General features: G+C 45.0%; 1 protein-coding gene across 1 annotated transcript; it reads right to left on the bottom strand.

The window, feature by feature from the left end:
• Positions 1 to 6,105: 6,105 nt before the first annotated feature.
• Positions 6,106 to 17,160, bottom strand: LOC120920872 (Fc receptor-like B). The gene is made up of 4 exons (XM_040333240.1): positions 16,507 to 17,160; positions 16,153 to 16,422; positions 11,228 to 11,518; positions 6,106 to 6,213 (listed from the first exon to the last, which is right to left on the bottom strand). Exons 1-4 carry the CDS (start codon positions 16,889 to 16,891, stop codon positions 6,122 to 6,124), a joined length of 1,038 nt encoding a protein of 345 aa, XP_040189174.1. The 5' UTR covers positions 16,892 to 17,160; the 3' UTR covers positions 6,106 to 6,121.
• Positions 17,161 to 18,342: the final 1,182 nt, after the last annotated feature.

The following is an 18,342-nucleotide window of genomic DNA, read 5'->3' on the forward strand; positions in this document are numbered from 1 at the left end:
CAATTGCTGCTCTTACTGATGAAATGAAGGGGGTGATGATGGAAATTACTTTTATTTGGCAGGATATGCAAAAATTTTGAGAGAGAGCATCAGCTTTGGAGGGGCGAGTTTCATGGAGGATAAACTGGCACTCCTACAGGGAGATCTCAGCTATAATACTCATCTTACAGCCCAACATGCAGCCTGCCTGGATGACCTGGAGAACAGGCTATGGCGCAACAATATGAGGGCCAACTGTATACTGGAAAAGGCTGAGGGGAAAAACCGTGTGGCTTTTTTTGAGAATGGTTGCTCTATGTGTTTGGTAATGACATTTTCTCTCCTATGTTCTCTGCGGAACGGGCATACAGAGTGCCAGCACAGCCTCTGTTGCCAGGAGCAAACCCTTGCCCCTTTTTGTGTAAACTACTCAATTATAAAGACTATGATGCCATTCTTTCCAAGGCCAAAAAACATGTCTGAAGCTCTGGTTCTTGAAAACTACAAGATTTCACTTTTTGCAGACTTTTCTGCAGAAACAAAGGACTATGTTTAAATGTGCTCAGGGCATTGGGGCTATAATATGCAATGCTCTATCCGGCCCGGCTGCGGGTGGTGGCTAAGGGCTAAGTTCACACTTTTGATAAACCCACCTCTGCGGTTTATTGGTTGAATAGAGAATATCTCTACCTGCTGCTCTGAACCACTGACCAGCTCTTACTTGAAGCACAACAGCAATACATGGAATAGTTATACACATTTATATTGCCCAGATTGATCTAGATGCAGGTGGATTTCCAATGCTGCCACTAATGTTTATATTCTATTGTTACTACTAACTTTGTAGAGAAACTCTATACTATTTCTTTTGAGCTTCCACTGTTGCCCCCAGTATGGTCCTATGTGGAATATGTGTTCTTTTGTTTTTCTGTATTAGAGCCCAGTTGGTCCAGGACTTGTTTACTTTTGTTTCCACGTGGCCTATTTTTTTGGATTGACTGGTTTTCATGCATACACTTTTCTATAGCGCTCAGCTACTTTACCTTTCACTTTCCTCTTGCTGTGCTGCAAATTTCTGTGGTGGTCCTGTGATATCTGGATGCCTCTACAGGGGATGGTTGCTCACCTCCTTACAAGACCCTGCTAGGGGTCAAACACGCCTTGCACTCAGTGCAACTCTCCCTTTAGGAAATCCTCACTGGTCCTTGGTAACCTCTGTTGGGCTCTCAGGGAATAAGTGGTGATATATATCAGATATAAGTTCCTTCTGCTATGCTACTTCAAGCTTGGATCCACATTATCTGCTGATAGTTTCATAAATACATGGATAAAAACAGAAAGTGCCTCCAATAGTGCAGTATCCAATGGATTACAAATGAACCTTACCTCACCACCCCAGCAAATATTCAACTCACATTTATTTAAAAAAAAAAATTAAAGCATTAATAATACATCAGAAAGGTCTCACTCAGTTGCGTCAAGGTTCCACCGCCAGGCTCCACCTCTACTAGTTTCATCACCTCACACGTGGCTTCATCCTCCAAATAAAATTTACTTTACCCCACTAGCTTGTCTTTTCAAACTATTAGGTAGATTCAGGTAGATGGGCGCATATTTTGGCCGGCGTAACGCAACGTATTTGCGATACGCCGGCATAAGCCGGAGAGCAAAGTTGATGATTAACAAAGCATTTGCGCGCCAATGTGCGCCGGCCGAACCAAAAGTTGGAGGCTTAAGCCGGTGTAAGTGGAAGTGGGTGTGAACTTATGCAAATGATTGTCTGAGCGTGGTGCAGTGGCTTACGCCCGGCCTAACTGCAATGGAGCATGCGCAGTGATGTCTAAGCCGAAGCGCTTTCTTGTGCGCATGCACGCATCTAGGTCGGCTGAACTTCCCGTTGTATGCCGGCCTATTGGCTTGCGTCGAGCGCATAAATATGCCCAGACATGCGTCCGTCCGACGCAAAATTACATCCTACTTTCCCCCGCCTGAGCGTGGTAATTTTGCCCCCGGCTTGTTTTTTTTTCTGTCTGATGGCTGCTCCCGTGGCAGCTCCCGTGGCTGCTCCTGTCAGCAAGAGAGGGCTATCATCATCTCTGGGATGGAGGAGTTTGATAAGTTCCTCCATGGACCTGAAAGTCGCAATACCACCCGTGCCAGGAAGCAGGAGATCCTGGACACGATAGCCACTAGGGTCAATGCCCTTGGCAATGTCCCCCGCATTGGAAAGGACATAAATAAAAAAAACGACATGCGGCTTCGTGTGCGGGAGAAGCTGGCCGCAATAAACAAACACCGGACTGGCACTGGGGGTGGACCACCCTGTGATGTAGAGCTGACCCCGGAGGATGAGAGGGTCGCCCGGTGTATGCATAGGGAGCAGGTGGAGGGAATTGAGGGGTTTGATTCCCAGCAAGAGGTCTTGAGGACAGGTAAGTGTGTTTTATATTTCCTATCTGGTGTGTAGCATGTGTGGGTGGGGGAAGGGAACATGTGACAAGTGTGTGGGTCCCCCAACATGTGACTGCTTTATGTCATCCACAGATGTGCAGGAAGGGGCGGGCACATCTGGTGTCGGTGGCCGTCCCACCACATCGTCCAAGGAGCCTCAGGAAGACCCCCAAGATGATGCGGAGGAGGGAACTGTCCACACCACTCCTATTGAGGTGGTGTTGGATGAGTCTGTGGACCTTAGCCAGATCGGCATTATTATAGAGGAGTCCATGGTGATGGTTGGACCCTCTAACACCTCCACCCCCATGATAGGAAGCCCCTCTGCATCACCCACCAGCAGGGCAACCACCTCCAGGGGCTCCCCATACACCCGCTCAGTCGCCTCTTCTGGCCCCAGGAAGGCAATCAGGAAGCCGAGGGGTGTAGCGGTGGATGTACAGGACCAGATTGCCCAGGATCAAAGCCTGCAGACCCGGCATATGGGGGATATCGCCGGGCATCTCCAGAAGATGGCTCATGATGCTGGAGAACTAAGGGAGGCAGTGCAGGAGGTGAGCTGCAACAGCTCGGCAGTAGCCACCTGCGTGGTAGACCTGCAGGCCACCACTGCCAACCTGGTCACCAAAGTGGATTGCCTTATTGAGGCTGTTAAGGCAAATACCACTGCTGTACAGGAGGAGGGGAGACGGAGGCAGCGGACTGAGAGGGCGAACCTCAACCGACAGCTGAGGATGCAGGCCCAGACAAACCTGTTCCTCAGCCGAATAGCCGTTGCCTTGGAGGCCAGGCAGCCGTCACCTGCAAGGAGTGGGCCACCTGCGGATGAGCCACCTCCAGATCTCCCACCCGTGAAAAGGGTGGGAGATTTTTTTTAACGTGAAAAGTTGTCTTCTGTGAGGCATCTTCTGATTTCTGCTCCCACAGCAGACAGGGTACCCTCGGGCACGGGGGGATTGTGTGGTTCGGGGGTCAGGTCATCACGTATGTCAATCTGCAGGCCCCTTCTCACAGTGAAGTTTTGCAGCATGCAACATGCACCGATGATCTGGCACACAAAGTTTGGGGAATACAACAGTGTACCCCCAGACTTATCCAGGCATCGGAAACGGGACTTCAGGAGGCTGACACCATCCCCTTGTCCTGCAAGTGTGGGTGCTCAGCTTGCTCAGCTCGTCCGTAACGGTGCTGTAGCTGCTCTCCAGCTGACCTGTGTCCGTCTGGTGCAAAGTTATTCCACCTTTTTGATGGAATAACTTTAGGCCTGACGTAACACTTGCGCGCACCGGGCTTAGGCTGCGTCGGGCGCACTTACATTCGTGAATCGCTGTATCTCTGTAATTTGCATATTTAAATAGGAAATCAATGCGAGCGGAAGATGCGTCGCGCCCACATATGCGCCCAAGTTAGGCCGGCTTAGAAAAGTTGCGTCGGTCAAAGGAAGCCTATTTTCAGGCGTATCTTGTTCTGTGGGTACGGAACAAAAGCGTGCCGGCGCATATTTACACTTATGCCGCGTATCTAGAGATAAGCCGGCCTAACTCTTTCTGAATCTACCTATATATCTTTAACTGTATTCCACCGTTAGGCACAGAGGGAAGCCACCATACTTTACTTTGCAAGGCCTTGCATACTATGACCAACAGGCTTAGTTGCTAGGGGGGTTCTGTACCGCAGATGGCTCCAACATGGAAACCCTAGTACCAAGTGAGCTGTGTGAAGTACTAAGCTACCCATCACTGCCAGACCTTTTCAACTGCCACTGCCAGCACTTCCTCTGCCAGTTGGCTGCTTTTCCTTCTTGTTACAATCTTCTTACACCATTAAAATGATTTTACCGTTCACCCTTTTACTTCTTAACACAGAGTGTTAACCATGGTTTTAACTCACTGTTTCCCTTTTCTTTTGAATATACCATGACTACACATCTCTGTAATATCCTTATCGCCACCTCAAATAAACGACACAAGGCAACCTCTTCTTTGAACAAGAACTCAGTTTACGGAACTGATTTGCAGAATACAGTTGAGACATTATTACAGAAAATTCCTTTACATAAACGACTATACTTACTTATACTTACAACCGATTATACAGTATACTAGACATGTGCACACTGAAATATTTTGTTTAGTTTTCGTCCGAAAAATACATTTATTTAGTTACTCCCGAAATTCGTTTTTATTTATTTTGTTTCGTTTAAAAATTCATTCGTCCGAAAATCTGAATTAAGTAAGGTCGAATCTGTCAATTGAAGGCTTATGGTGTCTGTCGAATGTTATAAAGAAGATTAGACGAAGCAGCTAAACTGTACGACGCCCCAATCGTACATTTCCGGTCTAATGTTCCGCCCACAAGCTATAGAAGAATTCTAATGTTGTATGACTAGTAATAATTATATTTATTAATTATTATTACTAGTCAACCAACATAAGAATTCTTCTATAGCCTGTGGGCGGAGCATTTGACCGGAAATGTCCGCTCGCGGCAATTGTATGTTTTTAGCAGCTTCGTCGAATCTTCATGTCTCTATAATGTCAAATCTTTTCTGTCTATGTCGAATAATCACGGACTAATAGAGTTAGGTTAGGCACATTCCCCTGCAGGTTCGATAGACACAGATCGCTATTGTCACCGTCATGTGGAATCTTCTAGATATATCGGGCTGTTGTCACAACAAAATGAAAATAAAGCATTTTTTATGTTGGATCTTTCTTATTTCAGATTCTGCACGTTCGTTATTGTTCGTTAATACAAATGCAAAAATGCCTGAAATTTGGATGAAAATGCATTCGGATGAAAACGAATGCACATGTCTTCAGCACATTACATTTGGCTGCACATTGACCTGGAGGTGCTTTTTCCCTATTGGTGCTGCCTGCACCTTATAGTTTGGAAAGTTCTCATACACGCGGTTGCTCATATGCTGTTCCCATTAAAGGGTGACGCTGCCAGTAGAATGGATTATGTGGTACTTAGGTCCTCAATGTACTGCTCCGACATCGGACTGCTCCACAAGGCCTGTCCCCCCATATATCTAACCTCTGAAGAAGGGAGGTGCCACACACATACATGGGAAGACATGTCACACAATTACATTAACCCCTACATGCATTAGTTAGAAACTTAAAGAAATATAACACAGTTAAAAATATAACATAATATAGTCTAGGCATCAGCCTACAAGCTTTTTACAAAGTTGGTAAGAAGATTGGAGAAACATAAAAAAAATTGCCTACAATGTTATCTGCTGTCTACAATTTTGAATACAACATATTAATATATAATAATTCATCTTTACCTTGACCCTTATTAAAAAAGACATTATATACAAAAAAAATCATACTTTGTTTAGTTTTCAGAGCTTCTGAATAAACAACATAATCAGAAGACATTTGTGACATTTGTGTTTTGGATCTTATCTCAGTTTTTCAAGAAAACCACTTTATTTCCTTCCTGGTGAACTGTCCTCTATGTGTGATCTCAGGGACCACTTCTGTTTTCTCCACTGCACAGTATATTCAGTGTATAAGCTCACCAATTTAATCTTTTTAGATTAATATCAGGTTATTTGGGGATATAAATTTATTGAAAGGTGCTGAATTTCCTTTTAATTCAACCAAGACCTTTTCCATGTTCATAGATGTTTCATTGAGGTCCTCAGATTCCCAAAAGTTCTTCCTCTTCTTCTCTACCACTTGTTGTGGAAGTAGATGAAACATACAGCAGCAGATAATACAATTCCAGAGATCACCAGTCGTATTATATTCTGCACCGTGTAATCTGAGGAGAGAACCAGAGATGAAAGTTATTTGATTTTCAGAACGCATTGTGTGATTTTGAACTATTACAAATTCTGATGCCTCGTACACACGACCGGATTTCCAGACGAGAAAACTGCCATTTTTTAGATTGGTCGGGAAAACCGGTCGTGTGCATGCTCCATAGCAGTTTTCCAGACGAGAAAACTGCCCGCAAAAAAATTCAAACCTGCTCTATTTTTTCCCTTCTGTCTTTCTCTCATCGCGAAAACCGCTTCTGTGTATGCTTTATCGAGGGGAAAAAATCGCATGCTCAGAATCAAGTTACGAGACGGGATTGCACATTCTGGTAAAACTAGCGTTCGTAATGGAGATAGCACATTCGTCACGCTGTAACGGATTGAAAAGCAAGAAGGCTGAAAAGTGCAAATCGTCTCTCACCAAATGTTTACTAACACGAGGATCAGCAAAAGCAGCCCAAAGGGTGGCGCCATTTGAATGGAACGTCCCCTTTATAGTGCCGTTGTACGTGTTGGACATCACCGCGCTTTGGTCGAGCGTTTTTTTTGTGTATGCAAGGCAGGAATCACGTCGGGAAAAACTTTGGGTTTTGGCATGTCAGGAAAACCAGTCTTGTGTACAGGGCATGAGTGTATATGAAGGGTCTGGATCAGCTTCCATCTCGTTGGACAGAAGCTGTTGTTGTTTTATGTCCCAATAGTCCACCTGTAGGAGGAGAGAGGTGACATAGAAAGTACCAAAACTGAACTGGTAGAAGAGAAGAGTTAAGCCTTGTACACACGATCGGTTTGTCTGATGAAAACTGACTGTTTTCATCGGACAAACCGATCGTGTGTGGTCGGTTTGTTTTCCATCGGTGAAAAAAAATAGAACATGTTTTAAAATTTTCCTATGGATAAAAAAACGATCGTCTGTGGGGAACTCCATTGGAGAAAAATCCATGCATGCTCAGAATCAAGTCGATGCATTCTCGGAAGCATTGAACTTCATTTTTCTCAGAACGTCGTAGTGTTTTACATCACCGCGTTGGACAAGGTTGGATTTTTGACTGATAGTGTGCAGGCAAGACTGATGAAAGTCAGCTTCATCGGATATCCGACAAAAAAATCCATCGGATTAGATTCCATCAAATATCCAATTGTGTGTACAGAGCTTCAGTTACAAGATGGTCTGACTAAAATGACAAATCCATTGGTAGGTAAACCATTAAACATATGTATTTCTAATTTGTATTTAACTTTATGTTTTAAGACCTTTTTCCAAAAAAAAATCTCTTCAGTGTCTTCACATGATGGAGGTAAAAACATGCAATACAATTCTTTTTTTATTAGAGTCTAAAATGTTACTTAGCTAGAATCAATTGTAAATATAATTGTTGGTGAAGAGAGAAGATTTGAATCCCCAACATCAGGGCCTTATTTGGACATCAGTCTGCCTTAGGTGCTTTAAGTGAAACAATAAAAATGAAATATTCCTTTAAATATTGTGCCTGGGGGGTGTCCTTAGTCTGCCTGTAAAGTAGCGCATATTTCCCATGTTTATAACAGTACCGCAGCAAAGGAAATAATGTAATTTAAAACTTCAATGTATTGTTTGATCCCAGCAATATAGATTAAAATCATTGAAAAAAAAACAGACCAAAATGTAAAAAATAATTGCATGGGATCCCCCCCAAAATCCATACCAGGCCCTTCAGGTCTGGTATGGATATTAAAGGGGTTGTAAAGGTAAATGTTTTTTCACCTTAATGCATTAAGGTGAAAAAACATCCGACGTTACCGGCCCCCCTGAACCCCCGTTTTACTTACCTGACCCCTCGAAAGTCCCGTGCGCGTCCACGTGATCCTCTTCGGTTCCCAGCCTGGCTGTTGATTGGCTAGGCTGGACGGATTGATAGCAGCGCAGCCATTGGCTGGCGCTGCTATCAATCACAGCATATGACGCGGCGCGCTGGGGGGCGGGGCCGAGTGATACAGTTGGTGGCTATGCCCGCCGCTGTATCACGGGAGCGCGCTCGCAAAAGCTTTCCACCATGCGATATTGCTCGCATGAAGGTGGAAAGCTTTTGCGAGGAGGAGCCAAGACAGCCGCCGAGGGACCCCAGAAGACAGGGTTAGGGGACACTCTGTGCAAAACAAGCTGCACAGTGGAGGTAAGTTTTACTTTTTTTTTTGTAAACAAAGAATCAACAAGTATAACCAGTAGATAATGGTTATAAAATGATAAAACAGCGCTAAACATGAGTGAAAAACATATAGATAAAAGATGTTGGAAAAAAAGTCCATAGATCAGTGAATCAGGCAAAGTTCAAAGTAGTATAGGAAATGTTTCCAGGATATATTAGTACACCCTCCACCGATTTCCAATGTTCACCAAAACGTGAGGCACACTTCCCCTCTGGGGTTCAAACTCACCAGAAATTTAACAAAGAAAAGCCATGAAAATCAATCATCCTGATCGAACCTCCAACCTCATTCCAGAAGCAGCAAGGGATTTTTTAAAAACTCCAAACAGGGGTTCATAGAAAAAACAAAGGGCACCAAATAGTGTAATGTTGCTTTAATAAAAAAAACCTGTGTAAACACACCCCGCTTCCTATCTACGTACAATAGGTATACTTGTAAATGAGCATAAGAGTAAAGGAGTATAATTCACCGCTCTCCTCTGCACACAGGGGGTCGCGCTTGTGCTGGATGCACGCTGCTGGTCTGGTAGGGATGGTGGAGCGGTGGAACGCACTCTTCACGACTTCATGGATACGCCGCCGTAGCCACGTCCTGACGCGTTTCGTTACATCCGACTTCAACATGTTAAATAACATGTTCTTTATTTAAAAAAAAAAACTTTGCCTTTAGTGTTCCTTTAAGAGGAACCCTGCGCCAAAATGTAAAAAAAAAGTCATGGGGTCCCCCCCCCAAAATTCATACCAGGCCCGTCAGGTTTGGTTTGGATTTTAATTTCAATATGTCTTTAGTGAAGGTTTTTGTAAGAACAATAATAGAAAGATACATTCAACAATTGCTGTTACGCAATAAGGCACATGCGAAGTAACAGTCTTATACAGACATTATAAGCAATACCGCACGATAAGCGCCATGTGGGAGGTACTGTCCCCAACCCCGGCACCCCACCTGGGAGCAAACTGTGCCTACTGGGGAGGAGAAAACACAACCCACTCACACAATCTAAAAGCATTGTATTTTGAACTAAACTGCAAAAAAATAAATAAAGACAGTAGACCGCTAAAATCCGGCAGGCTATCATAATATTAGTGAGGGTCCAATTACTTCTATGCCTGACCACAAGTAAACAACAACTGAGAAAGGATGAAAAATAAAGGAAGAAAAGAGGATAGTAGCTATAAACAAACATTAAGAGAATATGTCCGTTAATCAACTATTATAGGGTGAGTTATAGCAGTGGAATTATCACTTTAAGTACATTGTAATATTGTGTATTGCTTAAGTATCTTTTCCAGACACCCCGAAGCCTATGTTTTGTGGGTACCAAGCCTTCCATGGACTCCATATTTCAATGATCTTTGTGTGATTACCTAAGCTGCGAGCGAATTGTATCTCATAAGCACTATGTGTGTTTGTTGTCTGTAAGGCCGTGTACAGACGACCAAACATGTACGATGAAAGCGGTCCGCCGGACCGTTTTCACCGTACATGTCTGGCCGGGGATTTCTGTACGATGGCTGTACTAACCATCGTACAGAAATCCGCGCGTAAACAATACGCGGGCGTGTCCGCGGTGTCGCCGCGACAATGACGCGAGGACGTGGGCGGGCCTGCCAGTTAAATGCTTCCACGCATGCGTCAAAGTCATTCGACGCATGCGAGGGATGGCGGGCGCTCGGACATGTACGGTAGGTCTGTACAGACGACCGAACATGTCCGAGCGGGCAGGATTCCAGCGGACTGTTTTAAAACAAGTCCAGGAATATTTGTCCGCTGGGAAAAGGCCTGGCGGGCAAATGTTTGCTGGAATCCTGCACGCTCGGGCCTACACACGACCGAACATGTCTGCTGAAACTGGCCCGCGGACCAGTTTCAGCAGACATGTTTGGTCGTGTGTACGGGGCCTAAGGTTTCTACAATCATAGGTGGGTTGACATACTATAGTAAGTCTGGCTGCAAGGAATAAATCTTGGTATGGATTTTAAGAGGAACCCCATGCCAAAATAATAAAAATGGCGTGGGGGTCCCCCCAAAATCCATATCAGACCCTTATCCAAGCACACAACCTGGGAGGCCACAGGAAAAGGGGGGTGTGAAAGGGTGCCCCCCCCTCCTGAACTATACCAGGCCACATGCCCTCAACATGGGGAGGGTGCTTTGGGGTCCCCCCCAAAACGTCTTGTCCCCATGTTGATGGAGACATGGGCCTCTTCCCCACAACCTCTTCCCAGTGGTTGTGGAGGTCTGTCAAGTAACATCAGAGGGGGGGTGGGATCACCCATCTGACACTAACTATACCATGACCTGGATAGATGAGAATCTTCAGAGGAACATTCTGTAATGTCTGTAGACCCCTTTGCACTGGTTATGCTGGATTGGATTTGTCTTATACAGATAGTGTACATTTATATTACCAATGTATAATTATACTGTGCTGCCACATCAGTCTACTTTATAATAATTTACTGAGTTGTGGTATGCTCCTGTATACCCTGCATCTCTATAGGGTTAGATATATCAGCCCTTAGCTAGGAACTTCCTTCTATTCTGTTTGCCGGGTTAGCTTCTCTTTCTGGAGAATCAGGAGGCTTTTTGATCAAAATGTCTTTTCACCCCAAAACATTCTTTGTATATGTAAACCTGAAATAAGCTACCATCAATTTCACTTCTGCATCATTTTGGTAAATTAACACTGCCTGTGGACCTTCTCAAGTCAGCAAGTTGCCAAACTATCTCTACAGACTGGGTCTCAGGAGGAATGTATTTTGCATAAAGTGATATTTGAGAAAGGACATGTACAGATCAGAGGCTTATTCAGTTCTTCAAGCTCACCATATTTCTGCGTTATCTGGATATGGATCCCATCACTCATCTTCCTCACAGTGTCAGACGTCGTCCTCACTTCACAGGTATATTTCCCAGAATCCTCCAGCTGAGATGACCGCACTCTGTATGTATCAGATACATTGTATCCCCGCACAGTCCGTCCATCTCTGTAGAAGGCAAAGTGCAGCTCTGTGCCGCCTCTGAGTGGATCCAGTCTGGTGTCACATCTCACCGTCATCTCACCTCCTTCTATTACCCTGGACGGGGTCACTTTTATTTCTGGAGGAGAGAAGATCTCTGGAAGAGGAAATTAATGACAATTGCAATGTGCTAGAGCTAGGAAGTTACATGCTAGTTGTAACCCATATTGTATTTATTTACTACATTTATATATCACCAACACAGCACTTTACAGAGTACATGACTCATTCCCAGGAGGTCCTACCTTAGTGGTGCTTAGGCCTCTTCCACACGAGGCGGACTTCGCCAGCTCAGCGGGACATGTCTCCACTAACATCCGACGCTCCATAGGATTGCATGGAGCGGCCGTTCAGGTCCGCCGTCAAAACTGACAGGCCGTCCAGAATGGTCCGACCGTGTGAAAGGGGCCTTATACTATAGTGTATTGTCACATAGAAATACAAGGGCAAGTTTTGGTTTAGAAACCAGGGAAACTTCCAGTATATTTTGGAACTATTAGATAAGCACCTAAATGACCACAACATACAGGGATATACAATGTAATACTGACATATAATCATGCACATGGGTTGGACTTGATGGACTTGTGTCTTTTTTCAACCTCACCTACTTCTACTACTACTAAGACAGACTAAACAGTGATGCCTGGTACACACGACCATTTTTTCCGTCGGAATTCCGCTCAAGCTGTCTTGCATACACACAGTCACACTAAAATCCAACCATCAAGAACGCGGTGACGTACCACACTACGACGAGCCGAGAAAAATAAAGTTCAATGCTCCCGGGCATGCGTCAACTGGATTCTGAGCATGCATGGTTTTTAGTCCGTCAGAATTGCATCCAGACAAACGGAATTTCCAATAGAATTTTTTTCCGTCGGAAAAAAAGAGAGCATGTTCTCTTTCTAAGTCCGTCGGAATTTCCGACGTAAAAAGTCAGATGGGACATACACACGGTCGGAATATCTGATGAAAAAATTCCGTCTTAATTTTTCCATCGGAAATTCCGAGTGTGTGTACGCGGTGTTAAAGTAGAAGTACGAAGAAAGCTTGTTTGGCTGTACTTCTCCTGTGTATCACAGGACTGCAGTTCATTTGGCACTCCTGTGACCCGTTTTCAGCAGAGAGCGGGCTAAAGCCTAAAGTTTTAAAAACTGAATTTTTTTCAGGAGCAGTGATTTTAATAATGCCTAAAGTGAAACAATAATAATAAAATATTCCTTTAAATATCGTGCCTGGGGGTCCCCTTAGTCTGACTGTAAAGTAGCGCATCTTTCCCATGTTTATAACATTAACAAAGCTAAATTAAATTTCTAAAGGAAATAATGTAATTTAAAACTGCTTGTGGCTGCAATGTATTGTCGGATCACGGCAATATAGATAAAAATCAAAAAAATTGCGTGGGTGTCCCCCCAAAATCCATACCAGGCCCGTCAGGTTTGGTATAGATTTTAAGGGAAACCTCACGCCAAAATAAAATAAATGGCGTAGGGGTCCCCCAAAATCCATATCAGACCCTTATCCAAGCACACAACCTGGCAGGCCACAGGAAAGGGGGGGAAAAATGCGCTCCCCCCTCCTGAACCGTAAGGCCACATGTCCTCAACATGGGGAGGGTGCTTTGGGGTCCATGTTGATGGGGACAAGGGCCTCTTCCCCACAACCCTTGCCCGATGGTTGTGGGGGTCTGTCACTGTAACATCAGAGGGGGGTGGGGTCACCCGTCTATGTCACTGGGCGGCCCCGCCCTCAGCTATATAACAGCTGTCACAGCTAAAAGACTGCAGTCGTGGGGATGCCTCCCATCGTGGCAGAGTTTTTCATTCTTTTTTTTTCTTGGGACCGTCAATGCTGTGATTGAAGATGAATGGACATCGTGGGACATTTGACTCTTTCGTCCCCGTCCCCTCTTTTCCTGTGGCCTGCAAGGTTGCATGCTCGGATAAGGGCTGGGTATGGATTTTTGGGGGACCCTCGCGCCTTTATTTTTATTTTGGGCACCGGGTTCCTCTTCATATGCATACCAGACCTGAAGGGCCTGGTAGGAATTTTAGGAAGGACCCCATGCCATTTGTTTTTATTTTAGTGCAGGGTTCCCCTTTATATCCATACCAGAACCAAAGGGCCTGGCAATGGATTGGGGGGGGGGGGGAGAATGCTGTTTTTTTTCAATGATTTTTATTTATATTGCTGATCCAGCAATACATTACAGCCACAAGCAGTTTTAAAGGAATTTTTTTTTCCTTTAGAAATGTCACTTTGCACCCTGCCTTTGGCCAATCATGGCTCTCACAGCAGAGCGCACTGTGAATGACCAAACCATGCAGATCAGACGCACGCTTTGGCCAATCAGCAGCCGTCAATGCACTGCGTTCCGCGGGCGCTCAAATTTCCCGCAAACGCCCCATAATGTTCTAAGTTCAGCAAACGGCCAAACACCCGATGTTCGAGTCGAACTTACGAGCTCATCCCTACTACTTATATATCCTAAAGTATAGTGACTCCAAATGATTAACCCCTCCCTGCCGCCACTTCCCACCTTTCAAGAGATTCTAAATGCTGGGAGGAGGAGGCAGGTATTCCGGTCATGTGACCACTGTGATTGGCAGTAACAGCAGTCACATGACTGGAAAGCTCCCTTTTCGCAAGTATGCATTGGGAGATTTCCGGTACTGGCTGGTTACTGTATAGTGTTAGTACAGCTGTACCCATACAAATCTGATCCACCCATCCGGTACTGGAGAGTCCCCAGCCTCACTACTGGAAGTGGTTCTGGTTCCAGGACAGGTGTGTCTCTATGGGGGGGCTGTACAGGTCTACTCTGCCCCGGAACTATCACCACATCCAATATTCACACAATGGAGGCTGTGGTTTGCTGGGTGCGAGCTTTTTATTTGAGAGGGGGAGGTGCAGTTAGGGAAAAAATTGGTTCAAGGCTTTTGAAAGTTAGAGAAGCACACCTAATTTTTTTAACACGTTCCTTTAACCACTTAAGCCCCGGACCAAAATGGTAAAGGTAAAGGACCCTTTTTGCGATTCGGCACTGCATCGCTTTAACTGACAATTGCGCGGTCGTGCGACGTGGCTCCCAAACAAAATTAGCGTCCTTTTTTCCCACAAATAGAGCTTTCTTTTGGTGGTATTTGATCACCTCTGCGGTTTTTATTTTTTTGCGCTATAAACAAAAATAGAGCGACAATTTTGAAAAAAAATCAATATTTTTTACTTTTTACTATAATAAATATCCCCCAAAAATATATATAAAAAATATTTTTTTTTCCTCAGTTTAGGCCGATACGTATTCTTCTACATATTTTTGGTAAAAAAAATCGCAATAAGCGTTTATCGGTTGGTTTGCGCAAAATTTATAGCGTTTACAAAATAGGGGATAGTTTTATTGCATTTTTATTAATTATTTTTTTTTTACTACTAATGGCGGCGATCATCGATTTTTTTCATGACTGCGACATTATGGCGGACACTTCGCACAATTTTGAAACATTTTTGGGGCCATTGTCATTTTCACAGCAAAAAATGCATTTAAAATGCATTCTTTATTGTGGAAATGACAGTTGCAGTTTGGGAGTTAACCACAGGTGGCGCTGAAGGGGTTATGTTTCACCTAGTGTGTGTTTACAACTGTAGGGGAGTGTGGCTGTAGGTGTGACGTCATCGATTGTGTCTCCCTATAAAAGGGGATGACACGATCGATGCAGCCGCCACAGTGAAGCACGGGGAAGCCGTGTTTACAATCGGCTCTCCCCGTTCTTCAGTTCCGGGGTTCCGGGGACCGATCGCGTGACCCCAGCGGCAATCTGTCAGTGACGTGGCTTTTTTTGATAAATAAAGACATGTCATCACCCGGTCAACGCTGACCGTTTTTGAAAAAAAAAGTCACTTTAGCAGTCTGCATGGTGAAATTTAAAGGTTGTAAAGGCATTCTATACATTAAGATAACAAACCTTCTGTGTATAGCAGCCCCCCCCAGCACCCCCTTATTACTTACCTGAGCCCCTTTTCTCTCCAGCAAGGTCCACAAATGTCTAAGCTATCTGGGACTCTCCTCCTGATTGGCTGAGACACAGCAGTGGTGCCATTGGCTCCTGTGGCTGTCAATGAAAGTCAATCAGCCAATCAGGGGAGAGAGGGGGCAGGGCTGGGTCGGGGCTCCGTGTCTGAATAGACACACGGAGCTGTAACTTGGCTGGCTCAGGTGCCCCCATAGGAAGCTGTTGACTGTGGAAGGCACTCCATAGGAGGGAGGGGCCAGGAGCACCGAAGAGGGACTGAGCAGAGCCAGAGAGTGATTGGTTGTATGATAGTTATCTGCAGAGGGTCTCACGACTCTCCTAAGCAGAGAGAACAAGGCTGTTTGGCACTTGCCTGAAAAGGGTCTCATGTCTCTTCTAAGCAGAGAGTGATTGGCTGTATGACATTTGTCTACAGAGGGTCTTTGACTCATCTAATCAGAGAGCGGACAACTGTATGGCACTTGTCTGCAGAGGGTCTTGTGACTCTTGAACGAGGATCCGGGCTGCTCTGCAAAACCAACTGCACAGAGCAGGAAAGTATAACATGTTTGTTATTTATCTTTTTTTTTTTAAACAAGACTTTACAATCACTTTAAGGTCAATTTCAACAACAGAACGTATTTTTTGTGGGAGTTCTCCTTCCTCTGGATCAACCAAAGGTTCTAAAGATACAGTTTTAAATAGAATTTTAATTTACCTTTCACAGAGATAAAGGAGACATCTGAGAACTCTCGCACAATTGATCTATCATAGCGGTGTATTCTTTTAGTACATTTGTAGAGTCCAGACTGACTCCTCCTTATATTAGGAATATGGAATGTGGAGTCAGATTCTGATGATTTTATCTCCTGATCATCCTTGTAGAATGTTGTGTTTATTGCATCCAAATCTTTTATATGATGACATCTCAGAGTCAGGGGGTCTCCTTCATAGATGGCAGATAGGGGTCTCTGCAGGATGACATAATCTGAAATGTAATAAAATGATACTTTATGTTGTTCTATTCACACCCAACAATCTGTAATGATGGAGATGAGATGAGATCACTCACTTATTGTAACATTTAGGAAGACGGGATCACTGATATCACCACCGATGGTCTGACACTGGTAATCTCCTCTGTCCTCCTCTACTGAAGATCCAATGATATGAAGTCTCTGTTGATCTCTTTCTATCAGTCTCTTATCTTTGTACCAGTGATAGGTCCGGGGCTCCTCAGTAGACAGCACATCACATGTTATAGTCACATCATCAAAGTATAATATATTCCCCCAGTTGGGTGTGAAGGTCACCACAGGTTTGATGGCCCCTCCTATAGAAGAAAAGAGATCACACAGAACACATAGAGAGCACAGTGTGCAGCAAAACACAGAGAGGTGATCACATCTTGGGTGGGTGTAGTGGTGCCCCCGTGGGGTCGCGGTGTGTTTCAGCATCCACACATCACCCTGCTTAGTCAGACATCCATATTAGGCACACTTTCTCCAGTCAATGAACGGTCTCTTACTTGTTTTTGTGGTTTTTATTAGGGGATTAAACTTGGATGGGGAAAAGGGACATGTGATGTCCAAAGGATAAGTCTTTCTTATTGGACTACTTGAGATCACTTGCTTTCCTCCACTGTCCAATTCTAGATTCCTGTCACCGTTAGCACATGGCTAGGCCTCACTCTGAATAAGTCCTCACATTTTTCTAGTAGCCATTTGCAGGCGGGGGTTAGGGTGACCACACTTCCAAACTACCATTCAGGGACACCCCCCTTTCCAAAAATCAGCTTGTGCTGTAACGAATCACAGCACAGTGATTGGACACAAGAGGTGGGATTTATGATTTCTCCAATCACAAGCAGAGGGCGGGGACTGTGCTCCTCCCGGCATTCCCAGCCAGGACAAGTGCTGTCAGTGAATAAAGAGGTGATGTGGCAGCCTTTTTTGGGGGCATTAGCTTGGCCCGGGGGGGTGGCTTTGTCAGTTTCATTCCGGGACACGGTATTGTCCTGGAATAAAGGTGCCCGGGACAGACCTGAAAAATGCGGGACTGTCCCGGGCAATCTGGGACACGTGATCATCCTAGCTGGGGTCTGCAGTCCCCTCTGTGATAGAAACCATTTTAGATGAAAAGGATAATTGTGCTGATACTTGGTGGACTACTGATCCCAGCAAGTCCGATACAAATCCTGCCAACCCTCCTGGCTGCAGCGACTTGACTTCAACAGCACAGTCTCTCCCTCTGGCTCCGCAATCCTGGCATGTCTCTCCCAGAGCTTCTCACTTACCGACCCCGGAATGGATCCCTCCTGAATGACTTTCCTGGCAGTGCTTTCCGCTGTCTTCCTCAAGTTCCTGTTCCAGGACCTCTCAATGACCGTGTAAAAAAAGGCTCCCTCCCAGCTCCCAAGCTCCAGGCCCCGAGGTCACCCTTCTCGAAAAGGGGTCCTTCAATGGCCACCACAGCCTAACATGCTATCATTCAGGTCTTCCACCCAACAACTCCTCCCATAGCTGGCTGGCCATGGGTATATACAGAAGGCCTGCCCCTGCCAATCCTAGTTGGGGATTGGTCAGGGCTCCCAAACACACCCCATGTCACTCCAGCACTATGTCCATTTTCCAGAACCTTCTCACTGGAAACAGAGGAGGCGCAAGAGAGCTGAAAGACATGTCAGTCATCTACTGCTACACTAAACTACTCCCCTGCCCCCAGATCAAAACAAACAGGCACAGCTAGGCCTGCCTAGATTTACCTGCACTGGCAGTACACACAAAAACACTACTCTAGCACCTACCTACCTAAGGTAGAGGGTGTTACATGAGAAAAAAACATTCTCTATAGAAACAAGAATGATTGTAGTCCTGGGCACAGAGTTTTTTTTTATGTTGGTAAATTG

The sequence above is a fragment of the Rana temporaria genome, chromosome 13, assembly GCF_905171775.1.
Source record: "Rana temporaria chromosome 13, aRanTem1.1, whole genome shotgun sequence".
Lineage (NCBI taxonomy): Eukaryota > Metazoa > Chordata > Amphibia > Anura > Ranidae > Rana > Rana temporaria.